The sequence below is a fragment of the Terrapene carolina genome, unplaced genomic scaffold (genome assembly GCF_002925995.2).
Source record: "Terrapene carolina triunguis isolate 2854851 unplaced genomic scaffold, T_m_triunguis-2.0 Scaffold580, whole genome shotgun sequence".
Taxonomy (NCBI): domain Eukaryota; kingdom Metazoa; phylum Chordata; order Testudines; family Emydidae; genus Terrapene; species Terrapene triunguis.
In genome coordinates this window covers 4,417,411-4,439,848 of record NW_020664931.1, presented here as the reverse complement: position 1 = coordinate 4,439,848, position 22,438 = coordinate 4,417,411, and the positions used below count along the sequence as shown (strand labels likewise).

The following is a 22,438-nucleotide window of genomic DNA, read 5'->3' as shown; positions in this document are numbered from 1 at the left end:
CCTCTCAACAGTTCAAGTCAGCTTTTAACTTGGTCTTTTATTTCACAGTTCGTTGCTTCCCCCAGTACTAGATGTTTTGTCATACCACCTCAAAATATACAGTTTGGTCTTTGATTCCATCACTCACACATCTAAGAGACTCCAATTTATTATCACCTTCCATGAATCCCAACAAAGAAATGAAACATTCATTATATATATATATTTAGACAGACTACTGCATTGAGATGTATTATCTTGTTTCCAGGGGCATCCTGTCAGCTTCAGAAGAAGTAGCAAGCTGCGATACAATCATGTAATAGTGTTTAAAATTCTAAGTACATGAGCCATCAGTTCCAAAAAATGTATAAGGATCTATTTTTTCTTGGATGCACATTTAAAATTTGCATTAGTGTTCCTGTAAGGTACACTCACGGAACCAGGAGAAAACAAGATCACTGAATTTTTTTCACTGAATCTGCATCTTTCCAGTGATGAAGATAATGAGAAAAATTAGATTAACAACTTTACCATTTCTTGTTAACAAGTCATTCCAATGGGCCAATGTTGCACGCCACACTGCTGTTTTCATAGAAATTCTAGGACTCTGCCCATGTAACACAAAATTTAAAGGGCGAGTGTCGTAGAAAATGTGCACACTTCTGGCTGTTTCAGAGCAATGCATATCTACCATTCTCTGGTCAAAAGACCAAGATTTTGATATGCTGTAATATACTCTCAGCAGATAGGTTATCCAAGTAAAAAAATGCCCCCAACAAATATGGAACTTTAACTAAAATCTCATAGCTCTCTCCCAGCCTTAACACCAGTTATAAGTTTTGTTGAGATGACTGGTCAGTATAGTGCAAAAGAGAATCTGAGTGAGTTTATATTCAAAAGGAGTTGAGACTTGAGTAAAATCCGCAGGGTGAGTTTTGGTTAAGTATTGTGTCATTTTTTGTATTATAATTGTAAAATGGATTAAAGGATAAATAGACATTTTAAAGAACAAATATTAACAGGTATATATCACGGGGGCTCAGCATGTCCAGCATGGGCCGCCCTCATTTACGCAGTGCAGGGTTGATACACCTCATCACAGAGTCATCGAGAATCCCTGCTCAGTCAAGCTATCACAATCAGGAACTCAGGACCCATGGGTAGGGCAGAGAAAACAGTCAGTCTGTGGTCCCTGGGCCTTCTGGCTGGGACAATCAATAGCAGTTTGGGGGCCCTAATCCTCTGGGCGGGGCAGAGCAAATAAACAGTGTATATCAAGAGTCCCTGGTAGTCACATCTAGTGGCAAGTACAGGGCAGTGGGAGGGGAACCCGGACCCACCCTACTCCACCGAGTTCTGACCCAGGGCCCCATGAAGCTGGTAAACTTCCTATTAAGGATAGAGGCATCAGCTCATAACATGTTCCCTATTAGACAACTGGTGCCTCCCCTTGTGTCTCCTCCCCCCTTGTTCTCCCTGCCCCTTCCCCAACCCACATTACCTGCATGGGGGAGAGGGGCTCTATCCTCCCACTGCACTGGCTCCCCCTGCCCCCGCACATTCAGCTACTCTCCCTAGAAACCAGGCCCGGGTGGGGAGTGGGATGGAGCCGCTCCCAGTTGCTGCTCTTTGCAGCGTAGCCAGCTTCCTGGGAGAGAGCCTGGCTTGGGAGGGACGGCAGTGGCAGCCCGCTCCCTGCCCAGGCTCGGCTTCCAGGGACAGGGGCCGAGCATACTGCGGGGAGGAGGCTCCAGCTCGTTAGACCGCTGTCCCCAGAAGCCAAGCCCAGGACGGGGGTTAGTCCGCTGCTGCTGCAGCCAGGTGCTCTCCCAGGTAGCGGCTGTGCTGTACCAGGCAGCATCCCAACGTGGCTGGAAGAGGTTCTGGCCTTGCCCCTTCCACTCCCCGCCTGGGAATACTGCTGGGTGGGGAGCACTTGACCCTGCATGCACCCCCAACACATCGCTTCTTCCTACCATAAAGCCCATCTTGGGCATCTCCTTGGCTGGCAGTGTCTTGGCGTTCCCATCAGTTTCCATAGTTGGCTGTTCCTCCACAGCGTCGTCCAGGTCCATGGCCTCAGTAGTCTGGAGAGTCGATGGTTCCTCTCCAGGAGCCTGCAGCACATGTCTTTCCTCCTCCTCAGCCAGTCCCTACTGAGCTGAGTTTTCTCCTTTTATCTGTCCCTTCCACCTAGAGCATACACAGCAGGAGAGAGGGGGCATGGTCTCCTGAGCCCACAATGATTGGTCAACCCCACTGGTCCAGTGTGCGGTCCATAAACTCCGTCACAGTATAGAAAATAAGAAATTATTTCAGTGAATCAGAAATCAAATACTCACTATTGAGACAGTGGGTACCCTAGAAAAGCAAGTTGTAAAAAGGACAATGATATATGGAATAACTTTGGAAAATAAATAATAATAAATCGCAAGGACCAGATGGTGGTATTGAAGAGCTGTGAAGGTTCAAAAGATTGAAATAGTTGAGTTACTTAAAAAAAAGTGTAATATCATTTATAAAGCTGCTTTTCCAGACGACTGAAGTATAACCTCACTTTCATTCCCCAGGACCACCTTGGTACCATAAAAGTAATTGAGGAAATCATTTTAGAGCTATAATGCATCTTAAAGAGGAAAGTATACTAAGGGCAAACCAGTGTTAAGTTTTGTAAAAGTAAAACTGCTTTTCTTGTATCTTTGAATTTGTTGAGCTGGCAAAGGAGTGAATACAGGAGAACCAGTGGATATAATGGGCTGGATTTACCACTGCTTAACTCCAGTACCAAATGAGTTACACCTGTATACAACTGGAGTAATGCATTGTTAAATCAGGCCCATATATTTAGTAGTGCTGAGCCAATAATTCACAACTAACAATTTACTAAGAAAGTGTAACTTCTTTTCCTGCTTCCACAACAACAGCAAGGAGATTGTGATTTCCTCAGGTTTATTCACTGAAATTATTTAACACATTTTCAATGCATTTTTAACTATATTGCTTCATTATGACCAGTTGCATGTCTGAATTCAATATCCAAGATATGTTAGCTAGTTGTAGTTCATCAGATATTTCACACAGTATTGTTTCTGTATCCTGGCTGTACAAATACACACTCACTTCAGCTTCAAATACTTCAAGTACACCAGCAGTAGGAAGGAAGGGAGGAAGGAAATTGTGTCTTGTATGATTTTGTTCAGGCCAGACAAAATCCGTGAAGTAGAATTTGGCTTCTCCCTTTGGATAGCTATCTGCTCTTCTGATTCAGGTTGTTTGCAGCCCACTGAGAAAACCTAACTAGGTTACAATGATTAGAAACACACTTTAGAGGTAAAAGTAATAACATAATCAAAATACTATAGTATTCCTATGCTTGGAATCATGTTTTATCTCTTATTTTACCTATAAAATTAAATACACTGGGACAGTTGAAAAGCAAACTCAGCTATATTTGAACTGGAAAAAGAAAGCTTGGTTCTTCTAGCAAAGCAATGCCAACATAGATGTCTACTTATCTTGTCCATGAACCGAATTCTGCCTTCAGATATGTGTGTGTGTTACTTCTACGAAAGCAGCGATTGACCTAACTACTATGGTGAATAATATGCTACCAGTACAATTAAATAGATTGTAGAAAGAGTTTAGACAATGAAGAAAATGCTACACCCACAGTATTACAAAATACAATTCCATTAATGGTTATACACTATATATAGTTTGACAACTGTTACTTGTGACGGTTCAAAAAAAAAAGCGTCCAACAAATAAATATAAGGCCATCATGGTAAAACATTTTCATATGCAAACATCTTTCTAAATAATGGAAAATGTAGAAGTTGGAAACCTTTTGTTGTACTAAATAGTTTCTTTTCTCTCTTGCTTTCCTTTGTCACAGATACTGCAATGAGCACTTGCTGTGCCCTCCACATATATTTTGGACAGGCTGGGGTCCGTGGGAACGTTGCACTACCCAATGTGGGGGTGGGATTCAGGCTCGTCGCAGGACGTGTGAGAATGGCCCTGACTGCCCTGGCTGTAATGTGGTGAGTAGCTTCTATGTCTTCCCATTAACAAATAATTGCATGCTTTGCAAACATTTTGATTCACGAGTGTGTATTTATAGCTGTATTGTTTTTATTTTACTGAGAGAAATTCATGTTTGCGAGTTAGAGGATGCTGTTATACAACATTAGCTAGATGAGAGACCTCCTAAAGGAAAGTTGTTACAGATGGGGATTTGTCATAGGCATGTTTATTTTGTTTGTTGCAAACTAGGACAAAAATATGCTCACTTTGTTCTAGTCAGAATTCTATAAAAGTAGAAGAGGAATATGGGTCCTCACATATTGGACTAATTTTTAAGTTTCCTAAGTTCAAAGGATAAACTTGATAATTGTGAAGTTTGTCATTCATTGATTGTGGACTTTTTGTTAGACCACCAGCAGGCCTGTTCAAAACATAATAAAGGGTAATTTATAATCTTTTTTGCTTTGTTTTTGTTCATATGTCCTTACTCTGTTACTTTTGACATTTATACCACAAGTGAAATTTCACTTTTGTAAGCAGATTGAACACTTACAAAGGTTTCTTCTCTTTCCTTGATTCAACTTTATGAATTAACCAAGCAGTCTTAAATTCTGCAAAGTCTTTCAAAATATTTTTCTTCCAGTGGTGACAGGCACAAAGGAAGATGTATGACACAGATTGGTGTTTAAATTTCTGTGACTGGTGCAGAGAAGTTAGAATGTAATCTGTATTTTTTCCATATAGATCTTTCTTGATAATCGTGTACTAAGATTATATGATTCATAAGGCTGAGCAGTATTTTGGATTTAAAATAATCTGCTCATGGTCTCAAGTGAAAATTGCATACCCCAGATAGCCTTGGGAAATTCCATGAGTTAGGAAGAATGTTATGAGGTGCTTTGTCAGATTTTAGAATTGACCCAGTAAGATTATTATTATTGGGATTTGCAATCTGATTCCCCCCACCAGCATCATTCTTAAAATGTTGTACAATGATAGCATAGTCTAGTATATTCAAACAGTTCCTTCCCAGTTCAGCTACTGCATGCTTACATTTAGACAGCTCTTTGGTTTAACTGTTTCAGTAAAACTGGTAGTTTTATTTCTAAGAGACTCGCAACCAATCAAATATAGAATCATAAGAACATAAGAATGACCCCACTGGGTCAGACCAAAGGTCCATCTAGCCCAGTATCCTGTCTTCCGACAGTGGCCAGTGCCAGGTGCCCCAGAGGGAATGACCAGAATGGGTAATCATCAAGTGATCCATCCCCTGTCTCTCATTCCCAGCTTCTGGCAAACAGAGGCTAGGGACACCATTCCTGCCCATCCTGGCTAATAGCCATTGATGGACCTATCCTCCATGAACTTATCTAGTTCTTTTTTGAAACCTGTTATGGTCTTGGCCTTCACAACATGCTCTGGCAAGGAGTTCCAAGGTTGACTGTGCATTGTGTGAAGAAATACTTCCTTTTGTTTGCTATAAACCTGCTGCCTATTAATTTCATTTGGTTCTTGTGTTATGAGAAGTAGTAAACAATATTTCCTTATCTACTTTCTCTACACCACTCATGATTTTATAGACCTCAATCATATATCCCCTTAGCCATCTCTTTTCCAAGCTGAAACATGATATTTTCTGTCCTATTTTCTATTCCCTTTTTAATTATTCCCAGCATTCTGTTTGTTTTTTTGACTGCCGCTGCACATTGAGTGGATGTTTTCAGAGAACTATCCAGAATGACTCCAAGATCTCTTTCTTGAGAGGTAGCAGCTAATTTAGACCCCATCATTTTATATGTATAGTTGGGATTATGCTTTCCAATGTGCATTACTGTGCATTTATCAACATTAAATTTCATCTGTCATTTTGTTACCCAGTCACCCAGTTTTGTGAGATCCCCTTGTAACTCTTTGCAGTCTGCTTTGGACTTAACTCTCTTGAGTAGTTTTGTATCATCTGCAAATTTTTTCCACCTCACTGTTTACCCTTTTTTCCAGATCATTTATGAATATGTTGACTAGGACTGGTCCCAGGACAGACCCCTGGGGGACACCTGGGGGACACCACTATTTACTTCTCTCCATTCTGAAAAATAACCAGTTATACCTACCCTTTGTTTCCTATCTTTTAACCAGTTACAAATCCATGAGAGCACCTTCCCTCTTATCCAGTGGCAGCTTACTTTGCGTAAGTGCCTTTGGTGAGGGATCTTGTCAAAGGCTTTCTGAAAATCTAAGTACACTATATCCACTGGATCCCCTGGGTCCACATGCTTGTTGACCCCCTCAAGGAATTCTAGTAGATTGGTGAAGCATGATTTCCCTTTACTAAAACCATGTTGACTCTTCCTGAACAAATTATGTTAATTTATATGTCTGACAATATTGTTCGTTATTATAGTTTCCGCCAGTTTGCCTCACCTCTGGAGCCCTTTTTAAAAATTGGCGGCATATTAGCTATCCTCCAGTCATCTGGTACAGAAGCTGATTTAAATGATAGGTTACAGACTACAGTTAATAGTTCTGCAATTTCATGTTTGATTTACTTCAGAACTCTTGGGTTAATACCATCTGGTCCTGGTGACTTATTGCTGTTTAATTTATCAATTTGTTCCAAAACCTCCTCTAATGATACCTCAACTTGGGACAGTTCCTCAGATCTGTCATCTAAAAATAATGGCTCAGGTTTGGGAATCTCCCTCATATCCTCATCCGTGGAGACCAATGTAAAGAATTCATTTAGTTTTTCTGCAATGGCCCTATCGTCCTTGAGTGCTCCTTTAGCACCTCAATCGTCCAGTGGCCCCACTGGTTATTTGGCAGGCTTCCTGCTTCTGATGTACTTAAAAAAAAATTGCTATTACTTTTTGAGTCTTTGGCTAACTGTTCCTCAAACAGGGCCGGCTCCAGGCACCAACGCAGCAAGCTGGTGTTTGGGGCGGCCAATGGAAAGGGGCATACGGCTCTTCGGCAGCAATTCGGTGGTGGGTCCCTCAGTCCCTCTCGGAGGGAAGGACCTGCCACCGAAGAATGAAGCGGCGGCTGTAGAGCTGCTGCTGAAGTGCCACCGATCGCGGCTTTTTTTTTCCCCCACCGCTTGGGGCGGAAATATCGCTGGAGCCGTCCCTGTCCTCAAATTCTTTCTTGTCCTTCCTAATTGTAGTTTTACATTTCATTTGCCAGTATTTATGCTCCTTTCTATTTTCCTCGCTAGGATTTATCTTCCACTTTTTAAAGGGTGCCTTTTTGCCTTCATAGACATGTAGGGCTGCAAGAGACCCTGAGAGGTCATTTAGTCCAGTCCTCTGCACTGAGGCAGGACAAAATATACGTAGACCATCCCTAACAGGTGTTTGTCTAACCTGTTCTTAAAAAAAACCAATGATGGGGATTCCACAGCCTCCCTTGGAAGCTTATTCCAGAGCTTTATTATTTTTATAATTAGAAAGTTTTTCCTAATATCAAACCTAAATCTCCCTTGCTGCAGATTAAGCCCATTTCTTCTTTTCCTACCGGCAGTGGACATGGAGAACAATTGATCACTGTCCTCTTTATAACAGCCCTTAACATATCTGAAGACTATGATCAGGGCCCCACTCGGTTCTCTTTTCTCAGGATTAAACATGTTCAGTTTTTTTAACCTTCCTCATAAGTCATGTTTCCTAAACCTTTTAAAAACATTTTTGTTGCTCTCCTCTAGACTCCTTCCAATTTATCCATATATTTCTTAAAGTGCAACACCTAGAACTGGAGACTGTACTGCAACTGAGGCCTCACCAGTGCTGAGTAGAGAGGGACAGTTAACCTCCCATGCCTTACATACGACACTCCTATTAATACACCCCAGAATATTAGCCTTTTTTGCAGCTGCATCACATTGTTGACTCCTGTTCAATTCGTGATCCACTATAAACCCCTGATTCTTTTCAGCAGTACTACTGCCTAACCAGTTATTTATTCCCCATTTTATTTGTGTATTTGATTTTTTTCCTTCCTAAGTATAGTGCTTTGCACTTATCTTTATTGTAATTTGTCTTGTTGATTTCATTTGTCCTGCTATGCCAGAAGGACAGGAGACACTGGAGGTGATTTTAATTAGGGTGCAACTTTATTCTTACATATCTGGAAGTACCTGGCAGATAAAATTGTACAGAGCAGGAAATTCCATATACAATTCCATATACTCAGGGGCTGGGGGTGGTACAGCCGCGCTGGAGGAGCTGCCGGTGTGGGGACACCTGGCGGCCTCATGTTCTGCTCCTTTTGCTGCTGCAGTTCCGGAGAGCCCTGTGGTTCAGAAGTCTGTATCTGGCGCAGCTGGAGGACAGAGCCCCCGCTCCTCCAGGTAACGTAGGTTGGGGAGGGGATGGGGAGAGTGTGGGGGCCCCGGGCTGGGGAGCGGAGTGGGGTTGAGTCACATGGGAGGATCACACGCCCCTCCTTTAGCTGGTGCCCCCCCCCTTATGTTTCTCCCATGAGTCGCCTATGTGCAGAGTACCGGTAAGAAATAAATTCTACTTACACCACTGCTACCAACAAAATTATAATGTACTCTCAATAAATTTCCATGTTCTTGGAAGACAAAGAATTTAAGTGTAATGACTAAGTGTTGTTTACTAAGCCTCAATGAGTTTGGAGCTAAAATATAGTAGTCTTGAATCAAAAGTTTCCTTACCATAACAGAGCTCTAAGGGATATGCAGACACACACTAGAACTACTTTATTTGCATATTTGTTGCTAAGAGATCATTGCCTTAATAGGAAAAGACCAATTTAAAGTATTTTTATGACTTGTTTTCATTATTGATTGGATCTAACATTTATGTTCATAAAATATTCTGATGAAAAAGGGTAATCCTATTCAGAACAGAATGCAATGTATCCCACTGAGGGCTTGTCTATATAGTGCATTAGTATGCACCAGCTGAGTGTAAATTCTACTGCATACCAGCTTGTCATTTACTAACTGGCCTGGTAGACCCTGCTGGCATGAACTAAAAGTTTTTTGGTTTTGATTTAACACCATAACTTGAGGTCAGGCCTCAGAGATGAGTCCTACTCAAGGAAGGTTTATGAGTTAAAGATAATATACAGACCCTCTGCCCCTTCAATTCTCTCTTTACGGCTCAATTTTCAATTACTTTCAGACTTCCTGACCTTGCTTAACTCTTCATTTCATACTAATCAACCTTATGTAGCTTATCCAGAGACCTTCAGCTGAAGATCGTTTTGTTTTGCCTAGTGGCCCAGAGCACAGCAAGAAGGCTGCCAAGTTTGTTTTCTGAATGGTTATGAAGCTGTGAAAAGAAACAAGTTTGAAAGTAGGTAAACCATTGCCAGAGGACATTTTAGGCCAGGCTTGTCCCCACTGAGTACAGTGTCTTAAGCAAAAAGCTCTGCTCAGTGGTTGACATAGGTGGGAAGAGTTGCTACCTGATTGTCCATCACAAGCATGCAAGTGGAATCTGCTTGCGCAGTCATCTTCAGGGCTCAGATTGGGCCAGGACATAGCAGCAAGGAGTATCAGCACCTTTGTTAGATCGCTTCAGAATATAAGATTTACTTTTTTAAAATAAAGTCTCTAGCTATTCGGGATGTTGTGGTACATAAACTTGGTTGACATTTGTGTGGATAACCGCTTGCATTTTAGAACCAGAAACAACAACTCTGAGATACGAACTGCCCAATTCATCTCAATGGGTGTTAACTCAGAGGCCAAAAACAGCCACGCCCAAGGAGCCTAGATGAGCCCCGTTAGGTATTTGAGCCCAGCTAGTGGGGATGCATCATCAGGGCATGCCAACTTCACTGAGAGGAAACCAATCACAAGGAGCTCAGCAGAGACAGTGGGTATATTCAGACTCCACTGAGGACAAGCTGAGATGAGAGAGCGTGTATGACCATATTTTGAACAATCTGCACACTCTCTTGTGAGTGGTGTCTCATTTTATGGGTGGAATTTAGAGGAGCATCGCTACTTTTTCTCCTCAACTTGATCCCTGTTTATCTTTAAGCAGAAGTGTGGTTCTTCTTCGAGTGATTGCTCCTGTGTATTCCACAGTAGGTGTGCGTGCTCGCCACGTGCACCAGTGCTGGAAGTTTTTCCCTTAGCAGCATCCGTAGTGGGGGAGCACCGCTGCGACCCCTGGAGTGGTGCCGACATATCGCGCCATAAAGGGGGCTGCATACTCCCCCCACCCTCAGTTCCTTCTTGCCGCCAGTGAAGGTAGTCGGAACTTGTGCTCCAGCTTTGCTGCAGCATTTCTAGCCTTAGTGGTATCCAGCTTTCCCTGAAGTTACTTGTTAAACTTTTCTCTGTTAGTGCTGGGCTCGGGACATGCCCTGTGGCCCAGGCTTCAAGTTGTGCGACTCTTGTCGCAATCCTATGCCCAGAAGCGATCCACATACTCAGTGTCTTTGCTGTCTGGGCGAGGCTCACATTAGTGAGAAGTGTAAAATTTGCCGCTCCTTCAAGCTGCGAACAAAGAAGGAGCGTGAGATCCGACTCCGAGCTCTCCTAATGGAGTCAGCGTTGATCCCGGCACCGGCGCGTCGAGCCGACCCCGCGCCGGGCACCTCATCCTCGGCCCGCAGCAAAGCGCCCCCGGCGCGCAGCGAAGCGCCCCAGGCGCGCCGTCCTGATTCTGCACCCGGTACCGCGTCGTCGGTGCGCAGCGAGGCCCCGTCGACGAGCAGGCACCGCTCCCCTTCTAAGAAGCAAGGGAAGACTCAGCGGCGCCGGGAGAAAGAACGGGGTGAGGCTAGACCCGCGCTGGGCAGCCCACGATCCCCATCGGGACCGAGACATTCGACTCGGGTGGAGCGGAGTAGTCCGGTGCCGTCCATGCGCGCCTCGCCAGAGGTGAGAATGCCTTCGACGCCGGAGGCAGCTCAGGCCGTGTGCGACATCATGACGCTTCCGGTACCGGGAGCGCCGCTTCAGTTGGGCGCCCGATCCCGTGGGAAGCCATCGCTCAGTGCCCATCGACCCTCCCCGGACGTCTCCGAGGTTGAGGTACCATCCCGATTTGAAGGGCTGAGCCGTGGACCTCGGCGCGCCTCCACGCCACGAGCAGGATCATCTGCGAGCGAGCTTTCCACCTCGACTCCGGCAGACCGTAGGGGAGGCACTAAGAGACGGTGCCGCTCCTTTTCGAGCCTTGACCGCAGGGACAGGTCTCGGCGGCGGCGGCACCGCCGTTCCCGCTCTGGCACCCGCCGTGGAAGGTGCTACGCCCAGAGCTCGTCACGGGAGTCCCAGGCACCGAGGCGTCGTAGTCTTGGGCGCCGGCGGCACTACAGGGACAGCACTCCCGACTCCTACCTGTCCTCCTCCAGGGGCCAGAGACGTCATGTACGGGACCGCTCCAGCCATTCGTACGGCACCGTCCACTTGTCCCAGACTTCCGCTTCGGCATGCAGCCGCCCCTCGTCGAGCCGCTCGGTGCCGCAAGACCTGCCGGCCCTTCCAGGCCACCTCGCGTCCCAGGGCCAGGCCGTTCCCTGACAGGGACAGTGGTGCCAGTAGGCACCGTGGCCCCAGGCACCGGCACCACCGGGACCCCGCTCTGTGGCTGGAGCATCCCAGGCCCAGCCGACGTCGCCGCCTCGGCACCGCAATGAGGCAGTGGGCACCGACCCTCCGGCACTGACTCGGGCCCCGGGTCAGGACGTCGAGCTTTCGGTACAGCCGGGTGCAGACGACACCGTGGCACCAACTTTCTCGGCACCAGATGACTCCGTGGCGCCACCACCTCCGGTCTCTCAGGAGGATTTCAAGGCCCACCAGGAGCTACTCAGGAGGGTGGCATCAAACCTCCAGCTCCAGGCCGAGGAGATGGAGGAGCCATCGGACACATTGTTTAAGGTCCTGACCTCCTCGACGCCGGGGTGCATGGCCCTCCCGCTCCATCAGGGGGTGGCCAGTATCACTACTGGCCTCTGGCAAACCCTGGCATCTCTCTGTCCGATCTCCAAAAAGGCCGAACGGAAGTACTTTGTGCCCACAAAGGGGCACGTGTACTTATACTCCCACCCAACTCCGAACTCTCTAGAGGTGGAGTCTGTGAACCACCGAGAGAGACACGGCCAACCCGCTCCTACCTCTAAGGACAAAGACGCTCGCAGGCTGGATTCCTTTGGGAGAAAGGTTTATTCGTCTGCGAGCTTTCAGCTCAGAGTGGCCAACCACCAGGCACTCTTGAGCAGATATGATTTTAACCTGTGGGGGTCCCTTCCCAAGTTTGAGCCCTCCCTCCACGAGAAGAATAGGAAGGAGTTCCGGGCTCTTGTTGATGAGAGTGCGGCGGCGGCTAAAGTGGCGCTCCAGACGGCCTCCGATGCGGCGGACACGGCCGCTCGTTCGATGGCTGCGGCGATTTCCATGAGAAGGGCGTCCTGGCTTTCGCTCTCTGGCCTATCGGCTGAGTCCCAGTCAATCATGCAGGACCTGCCGTTCGATGGTCGGGCCCAGTTTGCAGATCAAACAGACATGCGTCTGCATGGGATGAAAGACTCCCGTACTACCCTGCAGACACTGGGCCTGTACATCCCACCAGCCAAGGACAAGCCCAGGCCTCACGCCTCCGCTCCACAGGCTCGGGGCTGATATGAGCCCCCGCCTAAGAAGCAGCGGGAGCAGAGGCGCCGGTCACAACGCCAATCCCGTTCGGCCCCTCATCCGGGGCCCTCTAAGGCCAGGAGGCCAGGGAAGCGGTGTTTTTGACTGCTTGCGGGGGGGTCACCATGTTATACCAATAGAATAAAAACCAGCAGGATCTTATTAAGAGGGATAAGGCAAAGATGCCACATTTATTGTAAATATAATGATAAAGCAAAAGATAAAAGTAAACAACGTTGTTTGACTACTTATTCCTATCACTACTTATTCCTTATACACACACACACACATATATAGATAGACAGATAGATTCATTCACACAATCATTCATTCAAGTTCTGTATAGGTGTTATAGTTACCAGCCTAGAAGTTGCTCATGCCAAGTTACTGGCCAAGTATCTTGGTCATGAGGATGGAGCCGAGTCTGTGTCAGATGCACCTGATGCTCCTGGAGGTTGGCAGCAGAACCAGAGACTCAAAGTCATCAGTCTTTAGAGTCCATTCTTATAGGATTTAATTCCTATGTTAGTCTATGGGAGCTGTTTCATTTTGCTGTTGCTGACTCAATCAGCAGATGGCGTATTCCTGGACACATTCCTGGGCACATTCCTGGTGGCTCCAAACTGTCCAAAGTTTGTGTTTCTCAGCCTTCCAGGTGATGGGGTGGATCCCAGTTTACCCTCCGGGGGTTGTCTGGTCATCTACTTGACACGTTTTTTGGCCGATGTATACTCCCTTTTTAGGCTGGCACCTTCCTAACCATTCATGTATATCAAGCATTCATCAGCATACATTCCATATTTTAACCATATTTTAATTTACTGTCTCCACCACTTTCGGGGTGTGTGCTAATTCATTTGAGACTCCCGGCCCTTTAATCACAGAGGGTGGGGGTCTGTCCTAGGAGCCGTTGCTATTACAATGAAGTGAAAGTCACTTAACGGCTTATAGTGTTTGTTTACATTGTATCAATTACTTCAAGAACAAAGTCAATTATCTTGTTTGTAAGTTTTACATAGTAATAAAGTATCTTTCACAGGATAGATACCATCAATGGTTTCTACAGACAGCAGCTTACAAGTTTTAACAGAAGACCCAAGAGATTTTTGTACTTGGTGAAACTGTTGGATTTTAAAGTGTGGGGGACAAATTATGAGGGGGTCACTGTCACCTGGGGGAATCACTGTTAGTACCTTCTTTAATATCCCTACAACCAGGCCTGTTGCCAGGTTAAACCCCCCCGCCTCAGTTAATAAAGTTCAGGTTTGCAAATTGTTTACCTGCCTTCCATTTGCAATGGTTCCGTATCACTACGGACCGCTGGGTCCTCAACACTATATCCCTGGGGTACAGGTTGCAGTTTGTTTCACCCCCTCCCAATTGCCCTCCGGCCAGGGAGTCGGCGGAGGACCCGGAACATGTGCTCCTCCTAGGTCAGGAGGTACAGCGCCTCCTTTCCTTGGAAGCCGTGGAGAGGGTACCTTGGGAATTCCGGGGCAAGGGGTTTTATTCCAGGTATTTCCTCATCCCGAAGGTGAAGGGTGGGCTTCGGCCCATCCTCGATCTGTGGAAGCTCAACCAGTTCTTGGTATGCTGCAAATTCCGCATGGTGTCCCTAGCCTCTATTATTCCCTCCCTAGACCCGGGGGATTGGTTTGCAGCACTGGACCTTCAGGATGCCTACTTCCACATCCACATTTTCGAGGGTCACAGGTGCTTCTTCCGTTTCCTGGTGGGTCAGGACCACTACCAGTTTACGGTCCTCCTCTTTGGCCTCTCAACGGCCTCCAGGGTCTTCACCAAATGTATGGCGGTGGTAGCGGCCCACGTCAGGAGGAGAGGGCTGCAGGTCTTTCCCTACCTGGACGATTGGCTGCTCAAGGTCAAGTCCCAGTCCCAGGTGCAGCAGCAAATATCCCTCTTGCTATGCACCTGCTCAGCTCTGGGCCTAGTGGTAAACAAGGAGAAATCCAAGTTAGTTCCTGTCCAGCGCATAGAATTCATAGGAGCGCTGCTGGATTCCCAGGCGCCCATGGCCTCCCTTCCAAGGGTCAGGTTCGAGGCGCTCAAGGGCCTCGTTGCCTCGGTCACGGCCTTCCCGGTAACCACGGCTCAGATATGCCTTCAAATCCTCGGCCACATGGCAGCATGCACCACAGTGGTGCGACACGCCAGGCTCCACATGAGGCCCCTCCAACTCTGGTTGGCCTCCCGCTATTCCCAGGCCAGGGACGGCCTGGACAAGGTTGTCACGGTGCTGCCAACGGTGGTTGCAGACCTCCAATGGTGGTCCCTTCCGAGCAACATGCTCCGGGGTATCCCCTTCCGAGACCCCTCTCCCTCACTAGATCTAGTGTCGGATGCCTCAGACCTGGGCTGGGGAGCCCACCTGGGGGACATCAGGACCCAGGGTATGTGGTCACCCAAGGAATTGACCCTGCACATAAATGTCAGGGAACTCAGGGCTGTGCACCTGGTGTGCCTTGCCTTTCGCCAGCACAAGGGAAGGTGGTCAGAGTCCTCACGGACAACACCACCGCAATGTATTACATCAACAGGCAAGGGGGCACGCCCTCCAGGGCCTTATGCCAGGAAGCCCGACTCCTGTGGGAGTTCTATATAGCCCACAACATCCTCCTCCGAGCGTTCCACCTACCCAGCGAGAGCCACACGCTCGCAGATCGCCTGAGCAGGGTGTTCTCACATCAACACGAGTGGTCCCTGCACAGGGAGGTGGCCGAATGGATTTTCCTTCAGTGGGGCACTCCACAGGTGGACCTATTCGCCACCGCCCAGAACCGCCTGTGTCCCAGGTTCTGCTCCAGGGTGATAGAAGGCGATGGGGCCATGATGGATGCATTCCTGCTCGATTGGTCGGGGCCCCTGATGTATGCCTTCCCGCCCTTCCCCCTCATAGGCAGGGTCCTACAGAAGGTGAAGTCAGACGGGGCAAGAATTATCCTGATAGCCTCTGATTGGGCTCGTCAATATTGGTACGGGACCTTACTGCAACTCTTGGCGGCCCCCCCTCGCTGGCTGCCGCTCCGCCCGGACCTCCTCTCCCAGGAGGGAGGTCATCTCCTCCATCCCAACCTGGCCCCGCTCCACCTCACAGCGTGGCTGCTCCGTGGCTAGATGCTGAGGAGTGGAGGTGTACGGAGGCTGTTAGAAGGGTCCTGCTTGAAAGCAGGAAGCCGTCCACACGGAGGGCCTACCTGGCTAAGTGGTATCGGTTCTCCTCATGGGCAAGGGAGAGAGGTTCCTCCCCCGCGTCCGCTCCGCTCCAGCTGGTCCTGGACTACGTCCTGTCCCTTAGGACCCAAGGGCTAGCTCCCTCCTCTATCAGGGTGCACCTGGCGGCCATTTCGGCCTTCCACCCTCCGGTGGCGGGGCAGTCAGTGTTCTCCCACCACATGACTTCCAGGTTTTTAAGGGGTTTGGACAGAGCATTCCCTTATGCTAGACCCCCAGTTCCCCCTTTGGACCTGAACCTGGTACTGTCACGCCTCACGGGACCTCCCTTTGAGCCCTTGGCCACTTGTTCCTGGTCCCACTTATCTGAGAAAGTGGCGTTTTTGATGGCTGTCACCTCAGCCCGCAGGGTTTCGGAGCTTAGGGCGCTGACCTCGGAACTCCTGTACACTGTCTTCCATAAGGGGAAGGTCCAGCTTCGCCCGCACCCAGCCTTCCTACTGAAGGTGGTCTCGGCGTTTCATATGGACCAGGACATCTTTCTACCTGTCCTGTGTCCTAAGCCCCATTCCTCCAATGAGGAATGACGCCTACACATGCTAGATGTGCGTAGGGCGCTGGCCTTTTACTTAGATCAAACAAGGCCATTCCGGACATCCCCTCAGCTTTTCATTGCTACGGCCGAGCGCATGAGAGGGCAACCGGTTTCCACCCAGTGGATTTCCCGCTGGATCACCTCGTGCATACGCACGTGTTATGACCTGGCTGGGGTTCCCCCGCCTCCTATTGTTAAGGCACATTCGACGAGAGCCCAGGCCTCGTCTGTGGCCAAAGTGGCTCATGTCCCTATTCAGGACATCTGCAGGGCTGCTACATGGTCCTCTGTCCATACTTTTGTATCGCACTATGCGATCGTTTCCCAAGCAAGGGACGATGCCGGGTTGGTAGGGCGGTGCTCCGCACGGGTAACCCTTAACCTTTATAATTTAGAACTCCTACCCACCTCCGTCAGGTATAGCTTGGAGTCACCTACTGTGGAATACACAGGAGCAATCACTCGAAGAAGAAAGGACAGTTACCTGTTTCATAACTGGCGTTCTTCGAGATGTGTTGCTCCTGTCTATTCCACATCCCACCCTCCTTCCCCTCTGTCGGAGTTGTCTGGCAAGAAGGAACTGAGTGTGGGGGGAGCACACAGCCCCCTTTATGGCGCGATATGTCGGCGCCATTCCAGGGGTCTCAACGGTGCTCCCCCCCTACGGATGCTGCTAAGGCAAAAACTTCCGGCACCGGTGCACGTGGCGAGCACGCACACCTACTGTGGAATAGACAGGAGCAACACATCTCAAAGAACGCCAGTTACGGAACAGGTAACTGTCCTTTTCAGCATCTGACTAATGTAAGCCCCCTCTTTTGTACACTCTTGATGCTATGTCACCATGATGTAGCTGTGCTTTTAGTAAGATGAGGAAGAGGAGAGACCATATCACAAGGAATGGAAACTGGTAATCTGGTTTTGTTGGCAGGCTTTTCCTCTTCTCCTTCCTACTTCCCACCCACTTCTGCTAGGGGAAATGTCTAGACTGTCGAAAGTAGGGGAAAGCAGTCTTTATATAAGGCTAAAAACTGACAGTTTTCTTTGCATCCTGATTTCTGGTAGATATAGTTGAGAGCCAGGAATTTTTGTTTTATTTGCATGTTGAGGAAGAGGAGAAGCATATTGTATACAGAATTTTGTTTAAATAAATTCCCAGCCTGCTAAGAAGTGATCAAGCTATAAAGAGTGACAATCTTTAAATCAGCCTTGCTGGAGTTGGGATAATTGTTATTCCTGGTCTACATCTATAACCTAGGTTGACCTCGCTATGTCACTCAGGGATGTGAAAAATTCACACTCGTGAGAGACATAATTGAGCTGATCTAAACCCCAGTGTGGACACTGCCTGGTTGATGGAAGAATTCTTCCATTGAACTAGCTACTGCCTCTCGAGGGTGTTGATTAGCAATGGAAAACTACCTGCCATCGCTGTAGCAAGTATCTACAGCTAAATCACCATAGCTGCAGCTGTGACACCATAGTGCTTGCAGTGTAAACGAAGCCTTATGCTAAAAAAAAAGAAGCATAAAACATCATTAGAACAAGGAAAGGGTTTCATATGCGCAACAAATACTTGGTGTGTTTTTATAATTTGCCGTATAAAATGAGATCATTGTTGAATTGACTTGCCCGGGAGACAGACTATGACATACATTTCAGTAAAGTGAACTTCCTCTCAGAAATTTAAAGATGAGAAATAAAGTAGGCCCATAAGTGCAACCGATGTCTGAGGGCAATCTTCTGAAAACTTATTTAAAACAATTGTTCTTACTTGTGGTAAAAAATGTCTTTTTCTCGCCTACTGTTAATTATTATAAAAGTTTTATTTACATAAAAACAGAATGGTTTCTCCTTAATAATTCAACTCTTCTGGCTGCTTATTCCTCACCTCACGTTATTCTCCTTTGCGTCTGACACCATAGTTTTCTCCACAGAAACTCATAGTAATGTTACAATATATGTGCCCAGAATTGTTTCTGAAGACAGTATTTTTAAAGTTGTCTATTACATGCTAGTATCATTTTTAAAAATATAAAGGGAAATACATTAAAAATATGCCAAAAACTAGAAATACACTATGATATTTTAAAGCTGTATCACTTACTGAAATTCCACACAAGGCGTGAAAATAGATGACCAAAGCCAATAACAAAGACATGAACATGGAGTATAAGATAACTATAAATCTTCATGATGTAAAAGAACTATACCATAGAGAATCTTAAAGGTCAACAAGAAAAACTTTGAAATCAATATGCTGAGCCAAAGGGACCCTCTGAAGGTTAATCAAAGTTAATATAGTATGCTTGAAGTTGTCTAATGCCTGATAGGACTACTGCGGTCAAATTTAGCAGCAGTTCAAAGTCTGGCAATAGAAATCTTAAGTAGATCACAAATCACATGTTACTATAAGGTAGACAGGAAATACATGAGAAACAGAGGACATTGTGAAAGTCTGTGGATAGAACTGGTATATCATACTTATATACATTGTATATTTGCTTCAGAACTTCCTTCTTTCCCCCTGAGAAACATAATCTCAGTTGAATTTGCTTCTGGCTAATAATGCAACAAATAATTAATTTTTAGACACTCTTTTCTAGAATAAGAATGCTAGGCTGTCTCAACTAGGCTGACATATTGTATTATTATACACTTGTCCATAGTCTTATTTCACATCATACTAATAGTATAAATCCTTTTTATATATATGGGAGGGAATCTGGAAAAATGAATGTGCTTCTGATGCCAAAACCAAGTTAGTCAGCATTCTGCTGCTGAATAAAGCAAAGGAATTATATTTGCTTGTCTAAAAATAGTCATGACTATAGCATTTGTATCTAGTTTTATCTTCAAGAAATTCTGATAGTGAAAAATATTTACATCCCAAAGTTTCTGTTATGAATCAAGGTGGAAAATAATCATACTTGAGAAGACTAATGTCAGAAATGTTCTCGTTCATTCTTTTATTATGACTTTAAAAAGGAATTTAGAGATTGGACATTGTCCATTAGAGGAGATACAACCTGCCTCACAATATGTGCTTAGTTTCAAAAATGCGTTCCTGATGTTTGGTCTGGCAAGATGAGAACAGAAATGAAAATTGCTATTATTTTTTGTTGTGATGTATTTTTTAAATTTAAGCTAAGGGGAAGGGGAATGAACATGCACCCCGCACTCTCCCGGTCTCCACCTGACACACACACTCCACACAAACTGTGTGTAAAAAAATATAGAAAAAACACACAAAAATAAGATACAAAATAATCCTGGTTCTCCCACATTTGCCAACCTCATCACTATGCTTTTCGTACTACCCTTTTCTCCCATCCTTTGTCACGTCTGTTCAAAGTATAGCTGTTTCCTGTATGTTTTTAAAGTGTCTAGCACAATGGAGCCCTGATTTAAGTTGAACCTATAGGCACTGCTGTAAATCTAATAATAAATAATAAATTAGACAATGGTAAAAAACATAAATAAGCATGTGCACATTGGCTAATGGCATGTTCAGAAGTCCAGTTAGAAACCTATCTGGCATTTTGCCCATGCAGTTACCGACTTTGCATGCACAGTTATGCTGAATGTGACATTTAAACTGAGCACACTGCTGTATGCATGTGTCTGAAAATGAGGCCCTGTTCATAGTGCTTGGTTTTTCAGTTCCTAGCAATTAAATTACTGAGTTATTTATTTGATTTTTTTGAAATATTTTGTTCAAATGTTTGCTTCCTTTTTGAAACAAAAGTTGTGCCAGGCATCATCTTTAGGAATCAAGTCATTTAAAAAAAATGTTTAAAATAAGGGGAATAGATCCTCGGCTGGTGTAAATTGTCATAGGTCCCCTGAAGGGGTGTAATCAGGAAGGACAAAACACAGCTGCAGTTGCAGCGAGCAGGGGATGTGAAGGGTAACAAGAAGGGTTTCAACAGGTATGTTAGCAACAAGAAAAAGGTCAGGGAAAGTGTGGGACCATTACTGAATGGGGGAGGCAACCTAGTGACAGATGATGTGGAAAAAGCTGAAGTACTCAATGCTTTTTTTGCCTCGGTCTTCACAGACAAGGTCAGCTCCCACACTACTGTCCTAGGCAACACAGTATGGGGAGGAGATGAGCAGCCCTCAATGGTGAAAGAACAGGTTAAGGACTCTTTAGAAAAGCTGGACAAGCACAAGTCCATGGGTCCAGATCTAATGCATCCAAGGGTGCTGCGGAAATTGGCTGATGTGATTGCAGAGCCATTGGCCGTTATCTTTGAAAACTCACAGTGATCGGGGGAGGTTGGAAAAAGGCAAATATAGTGTCCATCTTTAAAAAAGGGAAGAAGGAGAACCCAGGGAATTACAGACCAGTCAGCCTCACCTCAGTCCCTGGAAAAATCATGGAGCAGGTCCTCAAGGAAACCATTCTGAAGCACTTGGAGGAGAGGAAGGTGATCAGGAACAGTCAACATGGATTCACCAAGGGCAAGTCATGCCTGACCAACCTGATTGCCTTCCATGATGAGATAACTGGCTCCGTGGATATGGGGAAAGCAGTGGATGTGATATATCTTGACTTTAGCAAAGCTTTTGATACGGTCTCCCATAGTATTCTTGCCAGCAAGTTAAAAAAGTATGGATTGGATGGATGGACCATAAGGTAGATAGAAAGCTGGCTAGATTGTCGGGCTCAACAGGTAGTGATCAACATCTCCATGTCTAGTTGGCAGCCGGTATCAAGTGGAGTGCCCCCGGGGTTGGTCCTGGGGCCAGTTTTGTTCAACATCTTTATTAATTATCTGGATGATGGGATAGATTGCACCTCAGCAAGTTCACGGATGACACTAAGCTGGGGGGAGAGGTAGATATGCTGGAGGGTAGGGATAAGTATGCGCTGGACTTAATTTAAACAGCTGTGGTGTGGCTTGTTCATATCATTGCACAGCATAAAGTTGTTTGGAAGAATGACCAGATCTTAGATACATGTTAATTAAACCTTTTGGAGAGTTTCCAACCAATTTTTCTTAATAATTAAGAGGATTAGGTTTTCTGCTTTGGATTTTGTGTGTGTGTGTGTGTTTGTGTGTGTGTGTAATTTCCAGATCATTCAACTGAGATGTAATATTAGGTATGTAGTTCCTAAATCATCTGCCCATCTGAAATATGGAGGTTAGTGACAGTTATGTACAAATGGAAGCATAAATTCCAAGAAAAAAAGAATTAAGCTATTAGATGCTGTTTGTACCTTGTTTGGGTATCATATTGTATAGTGATTGGTCCGTGAGCTAAGAGAATGCCCTCCATTATCATTTCTTGAAATAATTTTATCATAGTGGCAAAAGGAAAGTCACAAAAATGCTGAAGGTCTGTGTGAGTCTTGTATGTGTTACATCTGTCTGCATTTGATCCAGTGGTTCAACAGAGACAATGTGGCAGTCTGGAAATTAGTAAACATAAGGCTTGCTTGTGAGCTGTATCCCCTGAGGTCCTTAATTTTATACCAGATAAATTGTAGATCTCATTACTGCTTTTTATTGCTGTAATTTAATAGTTCACAAAAGAAGCATGAAGAAATCAATTTGTTTAAAGCTTAAATTGAAGTAAAACAATTAATTTGTCAAAAAGGAAGAACTTCAAGGTAAGTCAAGTGATTGAAGCATATCTTTAATAGTGAGAAGTATAACTGACAAATCTAACACTTTCCATGTATACTAGTGTAAAATGTAGCATTGAGCCCCTCTGTACCAGTACAAAAGAAGCCAGTAGGAAAACTCTATACTGGAGGCAGGGCCGGCTCCAGGCACCAGGCACCCAAGCTGGTGCTTGGGGCGGCACCTGGAGGGGGGCGGCGGGGCGCTCCGGCCGCGGGGGAGAGCGAGGCCACAGCAGGGCTCGCTGCCCTCCCCCGGGCGCTCTGGCCGTCCTCCCCCCTGCGCTCTGGCCGCTGGCGGGGAGAGCCGAGCCCCAGCCGGGGCTCGCTGCCCTGCCCCCGGCGCTCTGGCCGCCAGAGGGGGAGAGCCGAGCCCCAGTCGGGGCTCGCC

The 22,438-nt window shown here is 46.2% G+C and overlaps 1 protein-coding gene across 1 annotated transcript in view; it reads left to right on the top strand.

Moving 5' to 3' along the window:
- SEMA5A (semaphorin 5A) overlaps positions 1 to 22,438 on the top strand; it is a 668,054-nt gene that overhangs the window by 496,334 nt on the left and 149,282 nt on the right. Inside the window, exon 14 of the mRNA XM_026659123.2 lies at positions 3,875 to 4,022. Coding sequence (XP_026514908.1) covers positions 3,875 to 4,022 — 148 coding nt within the window. The remainder of the gene's footprint in view (positions 1 to 3,874; positions 4,023 to 22,438) is intronic.